Source organism: Numenius arquata, chromosome 3 (assembly GCF_964106895.1).
Source record: "Numenius arquata chromosome 3, bNumArq3.hap1.1, whole genome shotgun sequence".
In the NCBI taxonomy this organism is placed as follows: domain Eukaryota; kingdom Metazoa; phylum Chordata; class Aves; order Charadriiformes; family Scolopacidae; genus Numenius; species Numenius arquata.
The window spans coordinates 72,935,412-72,962,614 of NC_133578.1; the positions used below are offsets into that span (position 1 = coordinate 72,935,412).

Here is a 27,203-nt window from a genome sequence, read left to right on the forward strand (position 1 = left end):
GTCAGATGTGCCATTTTGTAAGGCACAAGTTTTCCTTTCTCTGAGAAAGGAGTAGATAATACCTACAACAACATCATGGACATACAACTAACACCTTCCTTAATTGTTTATCTTTTAAAAAGATCTTTTTTTTTTTCTTAGGAAAATGAAAGGCTGGTTTAAACCTTCTCTCTATGGAAGAGAGAATTTTTTTAATCATAGAATCATAGAACGGTTTGAGTTGGAAAGGACCTTAAAGATCATCGAGTTCCAACCCCCCTGCCATGGGCAGGGACACCTCCACTAGACCAGGTTGCTCAAAGCCCCATCCAGCCTGGCCTTGAACACCTCCAGGGATGGGGCAGCCACAGCTTCTCTGGGCAACCTGTTCCAGTGTCTCACCACCCTCACAGTAAAGAATTTCTTCCTTATATCTAACCTAAATCTCCCCTCTTCCAATTTAAAACCATTACCCCTTGTCCTGTCACTACATCTCCTGACAAAGAGTCCCTCTCCGGCTTTCCTGTAGGCTCCCTTCAGATATTGGAAGGCTGCTATGAGGTCTCCCCGGAGCCTTCTCTTCTCCGTATTGTACCAGCAGAAGGAGGTACCACGGCAAAGTAAATATTAATTCTGCTTCAGGCTAAGAGGAAAGTCCGAGGTAACCAACGAGCAGCCGAACTTTGTGTTTCAAATCTGTGGCGCTCAAACGTGGTACAGAACACAGAGCCCGGTGCCAGGCACCATCTTATACTTCAAATGACTCACCCCTTCACAACTTTGTGAAAAGGGACAACTCTGCCAGAGGAAAAAAAAAAAAAAAAAAAAGTTCTATTGCTAGCAATTTTTTTAAAAATTATTTAGCTTTTTCTCTTCTTTGACCAGGCAGCAAAGATGGTCAGATGTTGCCCAGCTCCTCTGCGATACGTGAGTCACCACAGAGCGGGGAAACACGTTCTGTTGGAAGCCCTGGTAGGTTGCACAACTTACCGATGGCAGAAGAAAACAGATAACTGAAAAATTCAGAGCACCAATGAAGCAGTTTGCCACAAGTTTTAAATTACTTGACATTTATATTTTTTTCAGACTTCATATTTTTTTATTTTCTGTCATGAAACCTAGAGATTTGAAGATGCTAAATCCTCCACAGTCGTCTTTCGTCAATCCATGCTGTCAAACAGCTTGAGCAGCCTTTCACTATAAAAAGAACAATTGTCTTTCTACTCTGTCCAGAAATCTTCCTAATTTCTAGAATCCACATTGAATATTTCCATGGTAACAGCACATGACCAACACTTTTTCCATGGTAACTGCAAAAACACAGCATGCCTTTCCAACGTCACAGTCACCGCTGTCACAACAGAGCAAAGTCTCTTACCGCCATTTCCTCTCTCCTCTCAAATGTTAAGTAAATTGTCAATTTAACTTCATTAGCCACTTGCACAGCACACTGCACAGAAGAATCCCACACAATTTCATATTTGAATGAGGGAAAGTTTAATAAGGGAGTTAAACCCGTAGATTTACAACCCAATGACTAAGCACTGAAGAAAGCGCTGGCATGGGACAGCTTCCGTCCCGTTCTCATACATGGCTCCCTCGTAACACTGCGTTGTACGACCAGCACTGCCCTGATCCAGGTGACAAAAATATACACACTTTTCCACAGGTGCATCACAAACTACCGGCATCTCAAACTCTGCGGCAAGGAAACCCTTAAATAACCTTACCACTGAGGCCAGGACACCACAGAAGTTTGTGTTCCAAGGCAGTCTATAGATAACTGACAACGCGATGTCACTTGAGATGTAAGATTTTGGACTGAACTGCTTCTTCTCCTCAGAAGAAATACTTACAAACCAACAGCAGTACTAACCTCCATATTGCTGTTTTCTCAACACACGTAGTCAAGGGAGGTGATTCCACCCCTCTGCTCTGCTCTGGTGAGGCCCCAACTGCAGTGCTGTGTCCAACTTTGGAGTGCCCAACGTAAGGAGAACATGGACCTGTTGGAGCAAGTCCAGAGGAGGCCACGAAGATGATCCGAGGGCTGGAGCCCCTCTGCTGTGGGGACAGGCTGAGAGAGTTGGGGTTGTTCAGCCTGGAGAAGAGAAGGCTCCAGGGAGACCTCACAGCGGCCTTCCAGTCCCTAAAGGGGCTACAGGAAAGCTGGGGAAGGACTTTTTACAAGGGCATGTAGTGATAGGACGAGAGGTAATGGCTTCAACCTGGAAGGAGGGTAGATTTAGATTAGATATTAGGAAGAAATTCTTTACTGTGAGGGTGGTGAGACACTGGCCCAGGTTGCCCAGAGAAGCTGTGGCTGCCCCATCCCTGGAGGTGTTCAAGGCCAGGCTGGATGGGGTTTGGAGCAACCTGGTCTAGTGGGAGGTGTCCCTGCCCATGGCAGGGGGGGTTGGAACTCAATGATCTTTAAGGTCCCTTCCAACTCTAACCATTCTATGTTTCTATATTAACATTATATATAAGGTGTCCATGCCCAGTAGCTGGCAGTGGGGCGGCCGGGGCTGCCCCGTGCTGGACACAGCCGGTCCCAGCCAGCTCCAAGGGCCCCACCGCAAGACACAGCTGAGCCCCTCGGCCAAGCTGGGGGCGCCGGGAACGGGGAAAAGAGGTTTGGGAAAGGGCAGAAGGTGGCCTAGGCAGAGGAGGAGAAAGGCAAGGAGGGAGCAGCAGAGGGAGGAGGAGGGCAGGAGGTGCTGCAGGCCCGGAGCGGGGATCCCGGGGATGAGGGGGCGCTTGGCCCTTAGTCAAGGTCAACCACCACATATTAAAAAATATATAAACATATAGTAACATCTTTCTACATGAGTGTTTTAACGGTGTGAAATAATAACCCAAGAGATATGTCAGAGTTTTTGGGAAGTACACAGCTAGAGCATAAAATATGAAAACTAAATGCCCCCCTCAACCCATTTGTTTGTCAATCCATTGCCTGACAGAAATTTCAAAAAAAGGCCTCTTGGTAGGTAACCTCTGCTAAGAATATTTTAACAGTTTTAAAGTACCTGCAGCATGCAGAAAAGAGAAAAAAATTACTCCAGACAGGAGAAAGAGTATGCTTGCCAAACTAGAATACGCCTTTTTTTTTTCCTAGAAAAAAAAAGAACAATCTTGTATTCTGCTGAAAGTAGACAGAATTCTAGAAACTTGCTGTCTGCAGCAACAAAGCGGGGAATAAAAGGAGTAAACAGAGTTTCAGGCGGTATAATCACTTCACCCTTCACACCACAGGTGGGCATTAAGATGTATTTCCTTCCCTCTCTCAAACACAGGCTGAAGACAATCCCACAGGAGACCAAGGCATCCCGTCCTCCAGACAAAGGTACCGGGAATCCATCAACCCTGGCTCCCAGGAGCGGGGCAGAGACGACACGTAGCAGACTAAGCACTTCTTTGAGACTCCATTACATCTGAAGAGGACAGTAATAATAATTAAGAACGGCAAATGCAGCATGAGTAAGGATTCCTTCCTGAGGTTGGTGAACTAACTATACTAGAATTGGAAGTTATATTTAGAATAAGGGTGAATACAACGAAAGGGAGCAAATGAAGTGTAAAGAAATTCATAATCAAAGACTAGAGAATATTTGCATACATTACATTAGATCCTAAAATGAAATGCCTCAGCAAGGAAATAGCATAACAGGATGGCAGGTCAATTAGCCTTTATGTGCCAATCATAAATTTATTGCTATTTGCCTCAGGTCTGTCTTACCTATTTACACTGTAAAGATTGGGGGCCTTAAATACTTCTTACTACATGTTTGTGTAGCAGCTGATACAACTGATATAGGCTAAGCTCCTATGGCATTTATATACTGTTTAAAAATCCCCACTCTGTATCAGTCAAATTATAAAACAAGATTATTTATCTAGATTAAAAAGCAGCTGAAAGAGACAAAGGCACCTTATCTTCATTAAGTGCTAAAGCTGGACTTCAAGAACTCTGTAAGAAAATTTCTCAAAAAAGTAAGAATATTTTTAAAGTAACATGGTGATGAATTTATGGAGGACACAAAAACATTTATAGTTTAAAAAGAAAAAGAAACAAAAACAACCCCCCCCCTCATTTACTCAGAACAGTGCAACCAAAAAGAAAACTGAAATCTTCAAGCTGCAGAGACTAAAAACTTTTAGGAATTAAGTCACTTTGAAAAAAATATTCTGAATGATTAAATGTAATAAAGGCAACCAAGCATAGTAACAGGTAAATGATCGTACTGAAACATCTCTGAGGACTTCCATCATCATCAGTAATACAGTTATCCTAATAGTGTCCTCCAGGCTACTTAGTTTTTCAGAAGACCTATCAAGACTACATTTAAATTCAAAGCCAGGTATCTTACTAACAAAGAAATATATTATCTATACGCTATGTCAGTGTAGGAATATTTTAAAGTAGATAAAATACAGCCCTTGAAACAGAAAAGCAACAGTGAGTATGAAACAGAGAATGGTCTTGTATAGCAATATCAAAAAATATTCAGGATCACTGCTTTTAGAAATATGCTATTATTTCTCTGCAACCTTTTCTCCCCCAGAGAAGGGAAGGAGAGACTTAATGCATAGATTTGCTTCTCTTAGCATGTAATTAATTAGTTCCTTTGATGAGTTTATGAATTTAAATATTCTCACACCTGTCTTTAGGTTCCCTATACACCAAATGCATGATCGCTAACATTTTACATAATGAAGTACTCATTGGAGATTAATTCATTAATTTTGCAAAACATTATCCCCAAGTAACAGAAGATTTTTAAAGGACTGCTTCCCACCACCAAGTTACCATTTATAAAGCAGTCCAGAAAGAGCTGCTATTGTTCGTTTCCCATTTAGCATCAGGGAAATACTGGACTTCAGAAATTAAAGTATAATGACCGGGAAGGAGAATTGATTATGCTTATAATGTAAACATCCCGTTGACCTCTTTGATTTAACAAGCGACAGAGACCTTAGTGCTTAAGCTCCCTGAGACTGGCTGTACCGAGCAGATATGAGTGCTTTCTCCTGTCTTACTCAGTGCAACAACCTTAGAACAAAATTAAATACGCACACTGACCTTCCGACCAGAGAACCAAGAACATACGTAGAAGGAACCCTGACCCACTCAGCTGAGGGACAGGAGATCCACAACTTCATTAGCATTTTCAGCCAACAGGTCTCCTACAGGGAACCCCTGAATCTTGGTCAACTGCCTTCAAAGACATAAGCCTGGTCTTCTTAATCCTAATTAACAAAGTGTCTCTAGAACACCAGCCCAGCTGTTCAAAGAGCTTGCAAAGTAATTAATTCCAAAGATAATAAACCAAGGCAATCCAGATTGTTACAAGAACACTGAATGACGTACTTTTAAGGGAAGCACATTCTTCTGTTATAAGGCTGTATTTGCATAAACCCAATTCCCATCATGGAAATCTACACAACACAGGCAGAATGGCATGACATCACAGCTAGGACCTTACAAAACTTTATGACTGCGCAATAAAATGTCAAATGAAATTCAGTACAAATAAATGGGAAAAAAAAAAAACAACACTAAACTTATATGCGAAATAAGAGGCTCTCAGCATATCATTACTGTTCAGGAGCAAGATCCTGGAGCGCTGGTTCACAGATTCGTGAGTCTACAAACTCAATGTTCAGCAACATTAGTATAAGGAAAGTAATATAAAACAAAATAAAGAGCATCATCAGGTCACTATAGAAATACATAAATCACCTTTCAAGCAATGTGTACAGCCTACCTCAAACCTATAGAACTGAAAGGGTTCAAAAGGGACAACAGGGCTGATCAACGTATGGAACTGTCTCCAATAACAGGGATGACTAAGCCAGTTAGAAATCTTCAGTCCATGAAAGAGACCACTGTGGCAATAACATGAGGAAACGTATAAAATCCTGAGTGTAGGTAAGATGTTCAGAAGATGTATCGTTACCCGTTTCCTGCAATACAAGAACTGGGTAGTAACAGAAGGACACCTGGATGTGCAAAGCTGTTAAAATAATTTAGATGTGATTCTTCTTGCCAGAGCTTCTTGTACGGTGGTAACGGATAGAGTGAAGAATTTTATGAAAGAGAAACCCACTAAGGATGATTAACAATGCCTAAAACCAGAGAAACCATGCCAGGCTCTGGAAGTTCCTGAGCTAACAACAGTTGAAGCCCAAAAACCTAAAGGAAGGTCACATGTATGTTCATGATTCTCCCACAGGCATCTGCTCTTAGCCACTATCACAGCCAGGATATTGGACTAGACGGTCATTGATCTGATCCTGTACAGCCACTCATGTGTTTTTGCTTCCTTTAATCTAGAACAACATCTAACATTTTTCTTTAAGAGACAGTATCCCATCAACACACAAGAATTAGATCAGCAATTTTGATTGATAACTTAGTTTGCTTTCCAATTGGATAAGTGTATCATCAGAAACATCAGTAATTTATCCTTTCTGTACTGTGTCCCGATTACAAACAACGTAAAAGGAAACAATTTCAGCAGCAAATGAAAACAGATCAAAGTAACAGATGCCCCGCTAAGGGCATTACTTTTAAAAGACAAAAGTATTTTGATCATTATTGTAAATCTGGTCTTCAAAAGAAAAAGGTACCATAGGATCAAAAGTCATGTCATAGTTGCCATTGATTTTTCTAGCTCTCGATTGTTCTTCACATCAGGATCTTACCTGACTCTGTACAAAGTACAATATTTGTAAAGTTAAAAGCAATGCAGAAAAATTAAAGTAGCAAGTGAAAATGTCAACGTACTTAGCATCTCTAATAATACTTTCAGAGTACACACGGTACATAGCACCCAAAGATACCAAAGTTCTAAAGAAACACTAACGGATTCTACTCCTTTATCATCACCAAACGAGAAAAGGCTGAATTGCTTCCAGGCTTCGGTAACACAACCTTTCAAAGAAGCTGTAGGCAGAAATAACAAGGTAAAAATGTTCATAGATTTCGTTCTTATGTGGCCCCATACAAGTTAGGTACAGCTGAAAAAACAGAGGCCCAAATCCCAAATCTGTTCAATGTCAATACCGAGAAATAAGTATGTTATCTTCTCCTTCTATAGAATATTTTGTTTGTATGTTATTTCATCTGAAAAACTGCTGGGCAAGCGCAGCTTCAGAATGCCTTTAAAGCTTTTTGGAGACGGGGCAAATGAAAGAAATTATAAATATATATATATGTATTCAGAAGTTACAACAATGAAATCAAAAGAACTGGCACTAACTACAGTAATGTCTAGCTTTTTAAATATTGACTTTGATAATTATTTTTCAAGTTATATTGATTAAATTGATCAAGTTCCTTCTCATTTCCATGCCTCTGAGTTCCTTCCTAGTAACCTGTCAACATGTAAAAGCTAAGTTACCAAAGTTCAATTTAAATTTTGAATCAACTGGCCCACACCCTTTCCCTACAGGCATGAGTTGAATTATGATCTCAGGGAAGTTCTTATAAAATAAGCAAGAAATAAGCCATTAGAAGTTCCATGGAAAAAGAAAGATCATCTCCAGGGTGCATGAGAACCAAAAGTTCAGGGATCTGTAAGTAACACAGTAGCATCTGCTCCTAAAACAGTAAAATCATCCTACAGTCAGCGTTGAATCTGCTCACACACACACAGAGCACAAATCTGCGCGGTACAGAATCACGTTTCTTATCAAGAGCATTTCTCAAAGCCTCGATTCCTTGGCAGACGTGTTTTCTGACGTTTTCAGACCCATAATACCAGGGTGTGGCCTTCCCCCACTATCAGCTATTTCAAAAAGTTCTCAAGTAAACTTTATTGTAGCCACACTATGGGGTTTTCGCACTTAAATCCTAAAATATTTTTATAATTTATGTTTTGTACATCAGGGAGGTTTATAAAACAAAGAAGTCCTTTAATCTTTACTAATAATCAATATAACTTGTCTAAACGCATTTCCAAGATAACTCACAGAAGTCAGTCCCATTCAATGAGAATAAGCTTTGCATATCATTTTTTTTGTCTTTTTTTCTATATTGAAAATATTTATTTTTAAATCGATTAATTAGACTGATAATGCATACTTGCAACTGGATGCTGGGAAACAGTCCAAATAATAATGATTTTTTTTTTTTTTTTCCAATACAGGAATATCTTGTTTTGTCAAGTTAATTCAATCAGTGTAAATGTATCAGGCAATTGAAAAAATACAGAGTATAGCAATTACTCCAGTGAGACTGTGTGTTTATTAGAAAAAGGAAATCCTTATTACAAGTATCTGGTACTTGTAATTCCAGATAATTCTGATACAAGCAAACACAGGGTTGGGTTTTTTTATTCAAAAGAAACAATGAGTTTATAAGCACATGAAACTTTCTCTACAGTACAAATATTAGGGGGGATTATGCCCTACATTTCAGTACATTATTTCTGGCAAAACTGCGGTCAGCCACAATTAAGAATTCTACAATCTTGGATAAATGAACAATCAACTTAATGGTGTTTCTCTTTAAAACCCACTGATGCTTGCAAACTATTTTTCTTCGTAAGATGAGAATACAAAGAGACACATCAAAAACACTCTGTCAGGAAAGATTTAAAAAGACAGCAGGGCAAGGTTTCATGATGGGAAAGTTTGGTTTGTCACAAAAATTCACTCTTCGATCTATACAGCTCACTGAACGGTTGGTTTTGCGTCACAAGACGCAAATATGAAAATACGCAGCCACATCCTGTGTATTTTAAAACGAGCAGCACAACAATTGGATAAGCGTTTCTCAGAAGTACATACAAACCCCCTAAGCCAGGAGAAACTGAAAACTCACCATCGCTGAGATCCTGCAGGAGGTTTTCTTGGCATGAGAAGTCCAGCTTCACTTTAATGTTTACAATAAATGTTGCAATCTTCCCAGGTTTTAGAGGAAACTGGGAGAGGGTATCTTCCAACTTCCAGCTCAAGAAGTCCCCATACAGCTTCTCTGCATTAAAATAAGGAAAAAAATTCATGAGCATAACCCCTGTGTTAATGAAGTTTAAGTTTATAAGTACTGTAGAGAGTATTAACCGATTTGTCGTTTTCTGTTTATATCCTGAAACATCCAGAATTTAGGCATTAAAAATGAATGTAACACTAGAAGGACATCAGAGGGGTTACTGACATTCACCTGGGAGCATGTAGATCACAAAGCTCAAAATATGAACCTAAGTGAAGAAGAACACTAACACAAGAAAAATACTGCACAATAGGCAGCGTTAAATATATACTTTGAATACTGGAGAACACAGCTTGAAGGGAACCTAAAACTTCATACAGTTTTTAATCATACAGAGTCCAACCCAGGAAATGGCACATGAATGCAAAAAAAAAAAAAAAAAAAAAACCACACCAAAAACACGTTTCATCAAAATATTACACTAAAATAAATCAGTTACAATTCTGAAACACAAGGGAGAAGGCTAGGAAGACTACTGCCCTTCATTTTTTTATAAAATAAAGTCCTTTCTCAAAACCGAGAAGCATAAAGTATACAAGACCCAAATATTAAGGATGCTGCTAGACAGGATATTTTATGTTAAAAGATACTTGTTGGAGAAATTATTTATCATTGGTCCATATGAGATATGGCATCTGTAACTATTAGCTCCTCCGCCCCGAGCCTAAAGTGCCAGAAGGTAATATCAGAAAAAACTCAGTATTTACTGCTCATCAATACATTGAGATACATTGAGCCAATTCATCAATACACTGATTCTCCTTATTACCCCAGTAACATCAAAAGATCCCTCTTGAAATAAAGAGCAGAGGGTTAATTAAGTCCACTTCAGGAAAAAGAGTGAGTTAGTTATCTGTTATTTCAAGCTCTGAAACATGCCAAAACCAAAAGTCATGGACATTTAAGTACCTTCAGCAGAAGCAACCGAAGAAGTTATATTCTATGAACTTTACACAAGAGCAAATAGTTTTTTTTTTAGAATGACAGAAAAGGTTGTTACATACTAGGAGGGTACAGTAACACAGTGACTTCTTCCTAAATTAATCTTACTTCAGATATTAAATAGGCACAAGAAATATGTGATGAGAGAGATGGGGGTCGGTCTCTTCTCCCAAGTCACAGGCGATAGGACAAGAGGAAATGGCCTCAAGTTCCACCAGGGGAGGTTCAGATTGGATATTAGGAAAAAATTCTTCACTGAAAGGGTTATTAAGCATTGGAATGGGCTGCTCAGGGAAGTGGTCGAGGCACCGTCCCTGGAGGTATTTAAAAGACGGGTTGACATAGTGCTTAGTGACATGGTTTAATGATGGTTTTTTATCAGAGTTAGGTTGATGGTTGGACTAGATGATCTTAAAAGGTCCCTTCCAACCTAGACAATTCTATGATTCTTTTATGCACTTCATAAGTAATCGAGAGGGGAGGGATTAAAAAAAAAAAAAAAAAAAAAATCTGTTGTACAGGGTCTGGCTGAGGTGGCGTAAATTTTCTTCACAGCAGCCTGTGTGGTGCTGTGGTTTGGATTTGTGACTAAACCACTGTAGGTAACGCACCAGCTCTGTGGCTATTGCTGCGCAGTACGTGCGTGGTATCATGGTGGGGGCTTCGGTTCCGGTCAGGGTCAACCCACCACAGCCATAAAGTCATTAAAATTGTCAAGATCATATAACATTAACCACTGCAGAAAAATCTATGAATACCTAAAATAAGCATGACGGTTTAACTGGCAGAATCCTGGAAATATATTTATTAATTTACTGTAGAATACTGAAGAATTCTTATAAAGGCTCGGGGACCACCCCAAGTTACACAGTTCATCTCTACTTCATGCCAGGCGACTGTATTTAAGATCATGTTAGTGTATTGCCATTCCAGAGCCCTTCCACAACCATCATCTAAGATCCACGTGTGAGAAAAGGGGCTGGGAAGACTGCCACAACAGCTACCACCTGGAATTAAAGGTCTTTCAAAAAAAGTAGTTAGAATTCCAATCTGAACTTTATGCATTTGCACAGAAACAACTGCATCTAGGGAAGGAAAAAAAAAAAGTGAATATTTTTCCATTAACTCCTAGCTAAACAATAACTGCTTTGCCCCAGATGTATTTTTCTCACAGACCATCAATTGTTGTCGTGTCTTTCCACATCGAATCAATATTATAGACTTCTTTATAAGAACAACGATGAGGTAAAAATAAAAAATTCTTCTAATGATTGTTTCCTTAAAAAGTCACCTCCACCTCATCTCATGATTTAGCTGTAACCGTATCACTGTTTTCACTTTCTTCTATTCTAAAGAAAAGAATTAGCTTAACAAGTACAGCCATCTCTGTCCCCTTGTCCTGATAAGTAAAAACATAATATGCCAAAGGGGTGTTTTTTCTCAGTGCAAGCAAAGAAGAATCACATAACCCAAGCGCTCGAGTGCATCTTCAGTTTAATGAGCAAATTGTTTCCAAAATGTATTTTCATTAAGTAGGAGATTTATTTGAAGATATTATGAGTAAAAAGACTTTCCAAGTGAGAACAGCCCTTGCAGATACTCTCTAATTTAAACACCTGTAATTACAAGACAATGTCTAAATGCTCGAGCTAGAAGTTAAACCGTAGGGAAAAATCTACTTTATATTCATCTGACACCGGTTTATAGTTTATTTAATAATGTTTTCTTCACCTTGTTCAGTAACCATTATTACAGTGAGTTACACTATGGCATGGGGCTTCAAACCTTCAGTTCAGTGGGAAAGAGTCTTATTTGGGATACGCCTGCGACCAGGTGTTTCTAGAGTCCAAAATTTGTGTTTAGCAAACTGAAGTTACAAGCAACTTTTAGTCAAGAATTTAAATTAGTAACTTATTTTATCCTTTTACTGGATACTAAGTCACTAAAATCACAAGAAATATCATCTAATAGCTTACTCACAATCTAACTCTGGGTTACCCTAACCCAATCTAACTCTTAACAGACTTTAAGGTCTGACAAAGAAAAAAATCCACACTGGAATTTGCATTGAGAAACTCGACAGAAAAGCAAGTCCTTTGAGATCACAAGAGCCTCGGTTCCTCAATTCTTTTCAATCTGAAATTCCCAGGTAAATCTGGATTTTCGCCACGTTTGCCATTTCCATGATTTAATCTCTTTGCCAAGATGCAAAAATGGTATATTTTAATGTAAGCATATCAATAAAATGCTTTACTGACATAATTTAAATCTATGTTTGGGTATTTAACTTCACATGGCTGTTGAAACCGTTATGAGAAACCATAATCTGTGTTTACCTTCCCACCATCACAAATTCATGCTAGTGTATAGAACAACATGGATTAGGACTGCTATCATTTTTCTCAAAATTATTTGCTCTTAAAATAACCACTCAACAACCAAAACCATAAAATGATGAATTTAAGAATTACTTAAATAGGAAGAAATTCAAGTTAGACTAGCAATGTGTATTTAATATTTGGTATATTTGACCATTAAGATCTCAACTGCATATATTGCAAAGGTATAGAATTTATGAGCTACCAAGATTTTAATTTCTTTTTTCTCTTCATAAAATGCTTTATAGAACAACAGTGTCGATAGACAAAGGCATTTCTTTCAATAACAAGGTTTGAGGCTATCAGCATTAAAATGTTCTGCAAATTACATTCACCACTTCATCAGATTCATTTCCAGAGATCATCCTGAGTAGATTTCAAAATCCTTTAGGGAAGTAGTAGTGTCAAAGGCAAGAAACTCAAACGGACCTTATGAAATCAAGTGAGTATGCAAAAGATATACATACATACATGGAAAAGCATACATAAAGGTAAACTAATGCATCTTGGGGGAGCGGGCAGGAGATAAGCCATGCCTGGTATGTTGAACTTGGAACTGGCAGTTAGAACTCCAGAAAGAAAGACTCCATGGAGTCACCACGGATGGGCCTCTGGAATCAAGAGCTTAGTGAACAGCAACATGAAAAAACACCCCAAAAAACCACACCATAGGAAAACATAGGTCATCGTTAGGAAGGATACCAAGAGCAAGTCAAAGGGAGACATTTTGGCACTGCATAAAACCTTGGAGCACTCGCATGCTGAGTGTTGTCTGCAGCTCTGGCTTCTCTACTGCAAGGAGGACATCCTAGAGCTAGAGACAGCCCAAAGAAGGGTAAATAAAATCACAGAATCACAGAATCTTCTTGGTTGGAAGGGACCTTTGAGATCGAGTCCAACCAACAAAAAAAAAAAAAAAAACCACCAAAAACCCCCCCCCAAAAAACCCCACACACAACACAAAAAACAAACACACACAAAACCAAAAAAACCCCACACAAAACAAACACCCACAACCCCACACCACACCCACCCACAAACAGACACAAACCAACAATCTCGGGCACTAGAGTATGCCCTGAAGTGCCACGTCTACACGTTTCTTAAATACCTCCAGGGATGGCGACTCCACCACCTCCCTGGGCAGGCTGTTCCAGTGCCTGACCACTCTCTCAGTAAAGAGAGATAATATCTCATAATTCTCTAATAATATCCTAATATCTAATCTAAACCTCCCCTGCCCCAACTTCAGACCATTTCCTCTGGTCCTGCCATTATCCCCTTGGGAGAAGAGGCCAACACCCACCTCTCTACAACCTCCTTTCAGGTAGTTGTAGAGGGCAATGAGGTCCCTGGTATGAGAACTGGGAGCACTTGATAAAAATAGTAGGAGATCGGATTAAAACAGATTCAGCGCTTCTCTTCCCGGCCGGTAGTGAACTCCTGGAACGTGTTGCTCCAGGAGGCCGCAGAGGCAAGAAGCACCTGCAGCTTCAGAATGGGACAGGCAAATTCATGGGCAAGTCCACAAAGGGCTATTTAAAGAGGAATATATTTGTACAGCAACTACAGATGTTGAACAAGCACAACAGGAACACCACAACCGTGGTGAGACTTCAACGCTGTCCCCCAGCAGCATCTCCTAATGTCCCGTGACTACTGAGCTAGACGGACCATCAACCCTAGAAGGACATTTCTCAAATACTTTTGCGCCTTTGTGTTCCTGTGGGAGACTGGGACAGGACGGGACCGAATCCTCTATTAACCATAGCGTTGTGATCTGCAGACAGCCTCAAAATTGCAAACTGAACTTAAAGCATCAGAGAGACTGTATATATGTGGAATAGTGTTCTGAGCACAGGTGTGGATTCCCGACAAACACAGATTTACACCAAAAAAAAGCCCCACAGGAGGACAAGAAGATGCAGTTCAGGCAACACTACTGGCAATTTAATTAAGACACCTGGAACAGGGTGGGAAAGAGTTTAAAGGTAAGGACAAAAGGAAACAAAGTAGAAGGAAAAATGAAACAGACCCAGCTGAAAGGTGACGTCTGTAGAACAAAACTCAAATAACTGCTGCTTCTCAAGCTGAGCAACTGAAAGGGAATATAAATGCAAGAGCAGTTTCCAACTAGCACAGAAGGATGAGACCAGAACACTCCACATCTCTGAATTCAAAGGCTGAGAGAGTTGGGGTTGTTCAGCCTGGAGAAGGCAAGGCTCCGGGGAGACCTTATGGTGGCCTTTCAGTACTTACAAGGGGGCTTTTAAGAACAACGGGAACAGAGTTTTTAGCAGGGCCTGATGTGATGGGACAAGGAGTAATGGTTTTAAACTGAAAGAAGGGAGACAGACTGGACAGAAGGAAGACGTTTTTTATGATGAGGGTGGTGAAACACTGGCCCAGGTTGCCCAGAGAGGTGGTAGACACCCCATTCCTGGAAAAAATTCAAGATGAAACACTGAAACAGCTGCCCAGAGAACCTGTGGATGCCCCATCATTGGAAGTGTTCAGGTCAAGTTGGATGGGGCTCTAAGCAACCTGATCTAGGTAGGGGGGTTGGAACCAGATGGCCTTTAAAGGTCCCTTCCAACCCAAACTATCCTACGGTTCTGCACCAAATGGAACTATGATCAGACACCTGAAGACAGAAATCTGACGTGCTTCAAGGCAACAAAGCTCTTCAGACTTCTATGGTAATCTCCACGGCCGATTCTTGATGCCTCACCAGCTGAAGTGTATATTCCTAGCACAATACACAGGACCTCAAAATAACTATCAGTTCTAAATGCATAGGCATTGGCATTCATACATCTTAACTCTTCCAAGAGCATGACATTCCAGTGAAAATTAAAGTTGCATATTTAGCACTGCAGAGTATCTGTTGCTTTTTTTTTTTTTAAAAGAGGAACTGTGGGCTGTGCACACTGGAATTACAGGGTTAAAAGCACTAATAGTTCATCAGCTCGTAGACATTGTACCAATATTATTATTAATTTCCCTTTGAGATTGGGGAATAACAGCCTCTTTCAATTTGAGGATAAAATCCAGAATATTTTGAATTCAGACCCGGTAGACAGAAATGAACTTGCAGGACTTGTTATGTTCTTTACAATGTAAACGTATCTCACAGTTTCCTCCAGGCAATTAGCAAGTATCCCTGAAAGGAGGAAAAAAAATGTTCTACAATCATGAACCATTTGACATTTATCTTATGAGTGGAAAAAAGAGCTAGTAAGAATCATACAAAATCACAAAGATTTGGTCAGCCAGCGCGGGCAGAGAGGAAGAGAAGAGAAAGCCAGAGAGTAAAAGCAGAGCAGCAAGACTGGGGCTGGATTGCCAACGCTCCTTGCTGGCCTACCTTCACAAGGACATTTGGACTAACTGGAGGAAAGCCTGCCTGCGTTTACAACTCTCTATGGAACACAACCCAACTCCAATCTGAAAGATTTTACAGTTTTGTTTGACAAAAAAAAGAGGTAAATAGATCTATTCTAGGATATTCACAGTTCTTCGAATGGGTTACCTGGACCTCAGAGATTTTTCAGTTGTGGTCTGGCACAGCTAAGCAGCACAAGTTCAAAGACCATGGGAAGAATACAGCTGGACAGGTGAATTTATTTCTCTGTGTTTGAATTCCTGAGGTGAATCCCTTCCAAGAAAGATCAGTGAGGTTTTGCATCATCATCCACGTTCGTTCAGTGCATGCAGCTGGTGCTCGCTACTAGAGCCCAACAGCCCATGAGGTGGTGAGAAGGCCTGGCACGCTCTCCTCAGCGCTTCACATTTGAAAACATCAGGGATACATTTGCCCCCGAGTGGATCAAGTACTTGGGTTATCAAAGCTTCCGGAGTGCAACCCCTAAAGGAGACATACAAGCCTCTGCCAAGAGCTGACTGGAGATAAAAGATGGAAAGGCATCCCCCTTTGCACGTCATCATTCTAAAATAAGTATTAGACCATCTGACCTGGTGAGGGACAATATGAGGTGACACAGAGTTGACCTTGACAGTATACATGTGATGTCCAGCCTACAGATACCACAGCCTGGCAGAGAGAGCAGTGCAATGAGACATTAAAAGACATGACAGACATGTTTATTGTGGCAGCATGACAAGTCCCTTTTGCTGATTTGCCTCGGGATCTGTTCCATAACGCGTGGTTGCTGAAGGACTCAAAAACTCTGTCATGTCCTTTACAAACTGCACAGGGTGAGCTGCAACTTCTGCTCATTCATCTGAGGGCCAGAGTGGAAAAACTAAAGAGCTACAGCTGAAAGAAAGAGAAGAGAGGAAGTAAGGGAGGGCACGTTTGAAAGCCTCATCTCCAGAGGTTCTCATTAACAAGACACCACTGGAAACAATGCCAGAGAAGTGGGCTTCCTCTAGAAAATTCACTGGCTACGCCTAACTTAACAAAAGAGGGTGGTCAGGTCACTGCACTGCAACAGCTAATCCCATCCAGTAATTTCAACCCAAAAAATGAGATCGTTTGCCATTTATGGCATTCATCTTTGTGCTAAATGTTGTGGCCCGAGAAAGAGAAGGTAAAGAAATGGAAGACAGGCAGGCATGAAGCAGCTGCGAAAGATTTACGAGCAAACTGCCAAGACTAAAAGAACCAAAGCAAATCAGGTGAAACGAAGGATGATGGAAAGCTCTTTGTATTTGACTGAAATTGGACAACAACTTCTCATGGGCTCCCAAGATGACAGGGAAGCTGTGGTCATGGCAGATGAAGATGCCTAACGGCTTTCAAGGAGACCTTGAACAGTTTAAATCACAGGCACTTTTCAGCTGAGGAGTAGAAAAGAACATCCAAGAGACAACCTCTGAATGCACTACAGAGAGTTCATAAGCGTCTGCATATACTCTCAGTTTGACATTTAATACCAAGTTAAGAGCTTGTGTTGCTATGAGAGATGGTTTAATGTTGTATCCACATTATTTCCATGCAGGTAGTATTCACCCACCCAACAGAGCTGATGACATTACAAATTCCCTGTTCATCACCAGAATCCCACGTCATGTGTCACAGTCTACCATGAGTCCATCCTTATGCATTTCTATCAATTTACAATCATGGAATCACAGAATGATATTAGATCATCTAGTCCAACCCTCCTGCCAAAGCAGGTCCACCCAGAGCAGGTTGCACAGGAACATGTCCAGGTGGGTTTGGAATGTCTCCAGAGAAGAAGACTCCAGCACCTCTCTGGGCAGCCTCTTTCAGGGCTCTGCCACCCTCAAAGTGAAGAAGTTCCTCCTCACATTTAGATGGAACTTCCTATGTTCAAGTTTGTGCCCATTTCCTCTTGTCCTGTCACTGGGCACCACTGAAAAAAGACTGGCCCCATCCTCCTGACACCCACCCTTTAAGTATTTATAGGCGTTGATCAGATCCCCCCTCAGTCTTCTCCATACTAAAAAGACCCAAGTCCCTCAGTGGATATTTATAACTTACTCATTGGAAATCTTCCTTTTCTGACAAAGACAATTATTATCCTGGTTAATGACATCTAAGAAACTGACAAGTACACAAAGAGGCTTCATTGTAAACATCTTCTATTGAGAAAGAAAATGAAGGATGAAGTAAAATTAAAGTTTTACTAAACTCATAGCTGAGTGTATCAACTTTTCTGCTTTTTCCCCATTGTTTTTAACAAAAATTGTTACAGAGATTATGGTTTTGAAGTTGACAAGAGCCTCTTTTTCAAAATTCTGAGTTAACTGCGTAATGTCACGTACTAGGAGTCTGATTAACATCTGACACTGACAGAACAAAACCTGCAATAAAATAAGGTATTTCTATTGTAAGTAAAGACTATAGTGCTTGTCATCCCGAGTTCTTCTGTGAATATCACTTTCATAACGATAACTCAGAGGACAAACCAAAACTGATAAAACACATCGCAAAACAAAGGCAAGATTCACCTACGAGGCTACTTTTTAATACTAATATGTACAGAGTATTTTAGGAGAAATAAGTGGAAGGCAGGAGATGCAATATATTTCTTCCATACCTTCAACTATTCTTTTAACTCTAAGTAGCTTATTTTATTTATTGCCTTGGTTTTTTTACCATTTTTTTCTTATTGCTCTCTGAGTGAGATAGAAATAGGCTTATTTACTTCCACTCCCTTAAGTAGGACAACATTACTGCTAATGGTAATTTATTTAACTAATCAGTGTATTTAGACATAAGCAGAAAATAATTTAGACCCAAAATTTCTCCAAGTAACATCAAAATGAAATCTAGATATCCAAAAAACGTAGGACCATCTGTGTATCAAGGAGTCACCCAATTGGTTCTACAGACAGTTCTTTCATTTCTATATTCCTACAATAAAATCGAACTGAATAATTCCAGTTCTGTAACAGGGATTATGATATTTATCCTAAACTGTCCTAAAAGAAGCCTAACACAACCAGTGCCCCTTTTATCAGAGAAAAAGTGATCATTATTTTTTTCTAAATGCAAACCAGCAAACATACCCTTCGTGTTGACTGTTTTCGCTGTCACCTCGAGCTTCTCCAGTGGTTCTGTTCCAATATTTTCTAACTTAATGATGAGCTGTTGGGTTTCTCCATTGTAAAGCTGGACAGACACATTAGTGGAGATTTCATCCCCTGAAGAAGGCTGAAGCGTGTGAGCAGACCTACAAAACGGGACCCAAAATAACACAGACAAACAAAATATTATGATAAACATGCTAAAAGCCTGTCAAATTATTACATTCTGTTAACTATCCTTTGAAGACTCAGAAGTCTGACTGCTCTGCAATCATTTTCCATTCTCATTTTTTGCCAGGGTCATTTTTTATAACGATTGAGGACAAACGTTAATATTTTATGCATAAGACAAGTCAGATTTCAAACAATATAAAATATGTATTTCTAACTGTGAAAGCTTACTAAAAATTGCTGCAAAAAACTGCAAGAAAGGGAAAAGAGCAAAAAAGCAAGAGCACGTCATTAGAATGAGCAAACTTGAAAAAAAGCGGTATCTGATCTACCAAGTGTTTGAACACCAGGGTTGAGTAACAGTGAGTACGAAAAGCTGAATGTAAAACAGAAATAATAAAAAAATACAATTGAGGAGACTAAGAAGTTAAGTACTACATAGGAGACAGCAGGGTGAGAGGCCTCTGCGAGATCCCGAAGTCCAGACTGCTCCCCCAGCCCGTAAAAATGACAAAAGTGAGAATAAAGTTAACTGGTAGAAGAAACCTCAGAAGAGCGCTGTAGGATTCTGGAATAGTGGCTGGAGAGCTGCCTGGCAGAGAAGGACCTGGGGGTGTTGGTCGACTGTCAGCTGAACATGAGCCAGCAGCGTGCCCACGTGGCCAAGAAGGCCAACGGCATCCTGGCCTCTACCAGGAACAGTGTGGTGAGTAGGACTTGGTAAGTGATCGTCCCTCTGTATTTGGCACTGGTGAGGCCCCACCTCGAGTGCTGTGTCCAGTTTCGGGTCCCTTACCACAAAAAAAAGACATTGAGGTGCTGCAGTGGGTCCAGAGAAGGGCAACGAAGCTGGTGACGGGTCTCAAGAACAAGTCTTATGAGGAACAGCTGAGGGAGCTGGGATTGTTCAGCCTGGAGAAAAGGAGGCTGAGGGGAGACCTTCTCGCTCTCTACAACTCCCTGAAAGGAGGGTGTAGCCGGGGGAGGGAGGGGGGAGAGGGTCAGTCTTTCCCCCCAAGTCACAGGTGATAGGAGAAGAGGAAATGGCCTCAAGTTGCACCAGGGGAGGTTCAAGTTGGATATTAGGAAAAATTTTTACACTGAAAGGGTTATTGAGCATTGGAATGGGCTGCCCAGGGAAGTGGTTGAGGCACCATCCCTGGAGGGGTTTAAAGGACGTGTAGATGTGGGGCTGAGGGATGTGGCTTAGTGGTGAAGTTGGCAGTGTTAGCTTTACGGTTGGACTCCATGATCCTAAGGGTCTTTTCCAACCTAGACAATTCTGTAATTCTATTACAGCTTCTGCTAAAATTGAGCTTTTTTTAATTGACCTTCCATAACACAGACCTTAAAAAATAATTTACAGTTCTAACAAGACGCTATGATATGCCTAGAAAGGCCTGGAATTATTCTTGCCAATCATCCCAGAATTACTATTAGATCAATCAACTGTTAAAAAAAAAAATTAAACAGCTGTATATCTTTGATCTTTCAAAGAAAACTTTTCCTACATACCAGCAATTTGACCTACAAAGCAGCAAGGCAATAAATCCAGTATCAAAATTATCTCCAATTCTTCAAAATGCATAAATTTGGTGAAAAATTAAGAAAAGTCATCTCAGCTCCTGTAGAAGGTGCCAAAGACAATCAGCTATAACAACTCATGTGCTTTGTCAGGAAAAGACTCTCTCTCAAGAACAGAGCTCAACATCAAATGTTGGTAAGATGGGTGTCAACGCAAATGTAAATGGAATGCAAATCAGCAAGATGCAAGGAGACAAGGCAGATTCAGATTTTATCCTGCTGTCTGTACGTTAAGTATGTTTCTTCTTTTATTTCTTCACCATGCCTTTTAAAAGTACATCATCCTCCGGAGAATCCAAAGGATAAAACGCTGTTGACAGGAGTTGCATAAGGCAAATTGCTGGGATCATAGAGGCTGGGAGAAGGAGGAGTAAGTGATGGTAAACAGGGAGCTCTCTGGCACACAGTGAGGTAGCCAGGAGCACATCCGAATTCCCAGGATGTCACAGGAACTGAGACTGACTACTGAAACTAAAGCATCTGAAAAAACTAACAGTAAATTTAACACCAATGAAAAAGCAAATACACAGCAATATACAAAGAAAATCTTGTTACTGCTCCACATTATCAGCTGAGCGTGTATCCAAAAAGAGCAGATATTATGCTCATTTAAGAATATTTGCAGTTTGCTTTGTATTTCAAACCCATCGTGTTCATTAATATATTCATAACTTTGGTTAGCCAATATTAATTTTGAGTACAGCTAAACCACACAGACTCTGGATCTAGCAGATTTTTTATAGGGAATTTAACAAAATGTAACTCAGTCGCAGCATTTTATTATTTTGCTGTCTTTATCAGGATATTATTTTTATATCTTTGTAATACAACGCCATCAACACAGCCCATTCCACATTAGAAAAGCAGAATTCAGTATAGAAAAATCGGAACAAAACTGGTTCCTTTGCTTTACTAAGTAAATCCTGCTGAAGAACACAACCAGAAAAAAAATTACATATATATACACACTTATATGTCTCTTTGTGACATATGACACTGACGATCATCCTACTAAGGATCATAAACTCCTATGAAGACAGACTGAGAGAGTTCGCGTTGTTCAGCCTGGAGAAGAGAAGGCTCCAGGGAGACCTTATAGCTGCCTTCCAGTACCTAAAGGGGGCTATAGGAGAGAAGGGGAGGGACTCTTTGTCAGGGAATGTAGTGACAGGACAAGGGGTAATGGTTTTGAACTGAAAAAGGGGAGATTTAGATCAGATATTAGAAAGAAATTCTTTCTGTGAGGGTGGTGAGGCACTGGAGCAGGTTGCCCAGAGAAGCTGTGGATGCCCCATCCCTGGAGGTGTTCAAGGCCAGGCTGGATGGGGTTTTGAGTGGGAGGTGTCCCTGCAGGGGGGACAGGGGCAGGGGGGTTGGAACTTGATGATCTTTAAGGTCCCTTCCAACTCTAACCATTCTATGATAAATGGAGCTGAGATCTTCCAATCAATAGAACAATCCCTGGGGTACTTGAGCTATCAAGGCAGTAAGTAACAACAGGTTGTTTTCTGATCCGTAGCTAAAAAGGAATATTAAAAAAAGAAAAACAACAAACCAAACAAAAAAAAAAAAGGAAAACTGAAACTCTGTACTTTTACAGCCATTTGCAAAACACAGATGGATGGCAAGGCTCTGACATATGATGATCAACATGCAGCTTAGTAGGTGAATGCTCTTGAACCTTGAAAAGTTCCAAAAATTGAACTGAATCAGTGTCTTACGAGTTATTTCTAAAATCATGGAATTAGTCAGCCACAGTCTTCATGGAAAAAAAGCTAAAAAAACCTCACAAAAACCCCACACTACTACTGTGTCCTTTTTGGTGAATGTATAAGGAAGTTATTTAAGTTGATTCTTCCTGTCCCTCTTAAACATATTGTTTCCGTAGCACGTTATCGGGTTTGGGCCCCTCCTGAACAATGGAAATATTGATATATTGCAGAAGAGTGTTACCAAAATGATTAGGAGGGTAGAGCACAAGACACATACAAGGGCAGGTTCAAAGAGCTGGGTTTGTTCGATTTGAAAAAAAAAAGAAGAAAGGTTGATTTTTACTCTTGTGAGTGTGGTCAGATATTGGAACTGATTGCCCACAGAGGTGATGGAAACACCACCCACGGAGATAATTAAAATTTAAGTAGATCAAGCCCTGGGCAACCTGATTGAACATTTAAGTCACATCACTTTTCAAAGCTGGCCTTGCTTTGAGCAAGATCCTGGACCAGATGACCTCCAGAGGCGCCTGTCCAACCTACACTATTCCATGGATCACCTCTTTACTTCAAAGATTTTATGAACATTTAGCCTTTAAAGGATTCGTTCTTTTAAAAGTATGACTTTAATAATGAATAACCATTACACTCCCTCAGTTAATTAAATGTCAAAATATTTTCTATGAAATTCCCAGGTTTCAAGCAGTAAAACAAAAAAACCTTAAGATTTATATTCCAAAGTAAATAGCAAGGATATAGTTTACATCTTATTTTACTAAAGCACTGATTATTATTATACTCAGATCAAGGTGTTTTTATTAAGCATGTGACTAACGCTTAAATACAACCGAATAAAATCATCTTTTATTTGAGTTTCTCACCTTGGAAGGGAGGTACTGATCTGCAGCCTCGGCAAAGCTGGGATGACTTCAACAGTACAGCCATTGGTCTTCACTCCTGGCAGGTTGTCCAGGAGGCAATCACTGAAGACTCCAAAAACTGAAGTATGGTAACCTGATTTATAGAAGAAAACACCATTATGTTATAATATTATATAATAATATATAATATATTATATTATAATATATAATATATTTCTCTGAAAGGTCTAAAAGTACTAAGTTTACTAGTCGGATCTTGCCAGTATTTCCGCTACCCAAACCACCTCATTCTCCACAGGGGAATCTTCTCAGGACACAATATGTAAAAGGTTTTCAAACCCCCTAAATAACATTTAAAACTACACAACAACATACAAACAACACACATATACGCCTTCATACCTGTGACATGTAAAATTTAAAAAAAAAAAAGTTAAGAGTCCATGATTTCTACCACACATTGTGTTAAGCAGTAGAATCCTTTACAAGATCAACATCGCAATGCATAGTATAGAGACCACCATTTTATACCGCATCACCTAATCCACTGGTCCACATAAAACTTGTTACCCTTCAACCTATGTTAACAGTTCCCTATTTCCTCAAAAAAATGTTTATAGGGAAGAGTCTCAACCGTATCCAGAAGCTAAGGATAAAAGAATCCTAAAGGAAATTAATCAGGAAAATAAAGAAGTATATATGTATACACACTCAGACATAAAAGACCACAGTTTATGCTCTAAAAGTTCAATTTAGTAGGAAAGTACCTGTACTTGCGCCGTACCAGGCAAGAGATACAAGCTGTATCTGAAGGAAAATGTGATATATCAACACACAAACAGCCACCAAGCGCAGAAATCAACTCCTCTACTTGCAATACATTTTTAGTATGTGAAACTAAAAGCACACAACTACAACACAAGTGTTCTCAATGCTTTGATGCTATTCTCTATTTACTGAAATAGTTTCTTGTAAAAAAAAAAAAAATCAAATGAAGAATCATTTTATGAGCAGACAGAAAAGCACTTAAGAAAAACTCAGTGAGAGCAGAGATTCTTCAAATTCAAAGCCATCTTCTTTTGGTGTTTAGCTTTATTAAATCGGGTTTTTTTCCTGTAACTTTGTATTCCAGGAACACGTACCTAAAACTGCGTGTTGGTAAGATGATTCAGTCCTACTACGTGTTGAATCTATTTTCACATATATTTCCTTTTCTAGGAGACTGATCTGCTCGTCTTCTACAAAAGCTCTTTAATTCTCTTTACTTACTACCAACAGAATTTTATTTAGGCTTATTAATGAAATGATATCTCGACTGCAACAGACTACACATATTAGCTAAATTGTTTCTACAGAAGCAATCTGCAAAAATTTCTGTAATCTTACAGGAACACGATTAATTAAGAAAAAGGAACTGCAAGATTATCTTCTGCATTCTCATGGAAAAGTTCAAGTAATCCTTCCTCAGAAGCTTTCCAAATGAAAGCGTTGGCAAAGGGGAGTTTGGGTTCATTATCCTTTTCCTTTCATACATGAGATACTGTAAATATGTGTTCATTAGTGCTGTTGCAACCGACTGATTTATGAGGCTTTGTTTTTCATGAAGTCTAGTATAGAAAACAGATTTCTTTCTTTGTTTTGTTTTTTCTTTTACTAAGGATTTTCTTTTACTGAGGTGTAAAGTTGCGGCAGGGGAGGTTTAGATTAGATATTAGGAAGAATTACTTTACTGAGAGAGTGGTCAGGCACTGGAACAGCCTGCCCAGGGAGGTGGTGGAGTCACCATCCCTGGAGGTATTCAAGAAACGTGTAGACGTGGCACTTCAGGGCATGCTCTAGTGCCCGAGATTGTTGGTTTGTGTTGGTTTTTGGTTTTGTTTTGGGTTTGGTGTTTGGTGGGTTTTTTTGTTGGGTTGGTTTTTTTGTTTGTTTGTTGGTTTTTTTTGTGGTTGGACTCGATGATCTCAAAGGATCTTCCAACCAAGAAGATTCTGTGATAATTCAGAGTGGCAAATATATAAAGGACATCAATTTAAAATGTGTCATACAAATTTATGCGATCCACAGAGATGTAAAACACATGGTTGTTTTGCTAGGAAGAGCATGACTGAAGACATCCCTTACCATTGACAGTGATCTGTCCAGTCGTTTGAGGAACCCCAACAAGAGTTACCGGATAGAGACCAGATTCCGCAGGTAGAGAAAGAGCTGCAGGAAGAGATTCGAATTCTACTCCTGTTGTCAAAAGACCCTGAAAAAGTCATATTACAGAGATAAATCCATTTATGATATATGCTTACATTTTTATGATATATACTTATATTTTAATCCCTTGCATTACAACACCCAAACTTTTACGATTTCTTCCAATTTGCTCGTAGCAGTTATTGTAAGCTCCAGTGACTGAAGCACGTATCTAGAATTATGGCAAGATTTGTATTCAACAGTTAAACGTGTTTCAGGATCTGAGGAGAGAGCAATGTATGAAGAACTAATAAAAATTTATACCCAAGCAGAGTAAAAAGAATGAGTGATATAATCTGCGTGTTGTTGTTTTGTACCTACATTTAATTGTCCCTGTGACCTTACTCATATATTTGCTCATATTTTGGACAGCGGAAATCAAACATCAATAGCGGCTCTAGCTTAGCTTTAATTAAAGTTCCTGGCCAGAAAATATTTATCTATGGGAATAAAAAAAGGTTAGTATTTACACATAGAGCAGTCCAGCTTTACTATCCAACCTGAAGATCTCAATGAGTTGGAATAAGGCATTCACTTTGCTAAATTAACCCTCTATTAAGCCTAGATGCCTGCAGTTAGACTGGATGATTTACTCTGTGTGACACAGAGAAATCTCATAGCATCCCAAATTTTAAACATGGGACAAAGTAAGAAATTAAGGAAAAAAAAATATTTAACAAACTTTTAATTGCATTATTGTCCTTAGTAGACTGGGAGTTTTTTTAAGCTCAGTTAATGAATTTAAGTTGCTTGAACACAGAATGTATTGTTACAAGTATGAAATTTAATGTTGTAAAGCACATGATTCTAAGTTATCAGCTGCCATTCTATACACATAGATTTTTATTTTTTTAATAAAGATGCCATCCAAATAGCTCCATCAATTAATGCAGTACGCACAACTGGATTGAACCTCAATTCCATGAGGATGCTTCATGGAACTCAAAGCTCTATGGAAAACGCAGATACTAGTTTTGTAAAAACAAATGAAAACACTCGTTTTGAGCTACAGAAAACCACAAAGAGACCGAAGACTGAACACGGACTTTAAGAAGCAGCAACATTACCTGCACAGCGCCAGAATACCAGCATTGCCCTCCTTTGAAAACATCTATGATTGCTTCGGTTTTAATTCAATTGGGCTTTGAATGGTGCACCTCTAACACTCATGTCAGCTGTAAAAGGCAGACTAACCCTCTTATGTTTCTAATTCTCAATTAGAAATTAGGAAAATTGATACTCGTATAACAAGTACTTAAAGAAATGCAAATGACACCATTGGAATTACCCAGCCAATGGCTGAAACTTGACCTGTCACGTCCATTAAGTTTTAATGGCCTGATTTGCATTGGGACTAACCAGCGGCAAGTTTCTTCAAGCAATTCCTAGATATTAACCAAAACCAACCAGCAGCAGTGAAAAACTGAACTAAATTAAAAGCCATTATCAGAATATCTTCCCTCCATGTGCCTTCTGGTAAATTAACAAACTATCTTTTATGTACATGCTACATAACAGCTAAATAAATGCTTTGAACCTAAGATTTTTAACAGCAAAGTTCTAATCACTCCAGAAGCTTAAAAAAGCAAACTGAACAGGTCTGTCAGGTTCTTGATTTGTCTTCTTCTGAAGATCTGAAGTCATCAAAATTATAATACACCCAAAAGCTAAAAGATCCTTTGTTCCAGCAATTACTTTTTTGTAGACTAGACATTGTTGAGACAACACCTAATTCAACCAAAGCCGTTCTTGCTTTGTGGAAAGGTGCGTTAGAGAACTCCATCCTGCTCTAATA

General features: G+C 39.5%; 1 protein-coding gene across 1 annotated transcript in view; it reads right to left on the bottom strand.

Annotated features, from left to right (window-relative positions):
• Positions 1-27,203, bottom strand: part of TRAPPC9 (trafficking protein particle complex subunit 9) — a 489,725-nt gene that overhangs the window by 398,166 nt on the left and 64,356 nt on the right. The window contains exons 12-15 of the mRNA XM_074144728.1: positions 25,289-25,415; positions 23,165-23,297; positions 18,799-18,962; positions 8,810-8,962 (exon numbers count right to left, since the gene is read on the bottom strand). Coding sequence (XP_074000829.1) covers positions 8,810-8,962; positions 18,799-18,962; positions 23,165-23,297; positions 25,289-25,415 — 577 coding nt within the window. The remainder of the gene's footprint in view (positions 1-8,809; positions 8,963-18,798; positions 18,963-23,164; positions 23,298-25,288; positions 25,416-27,203) is intronic.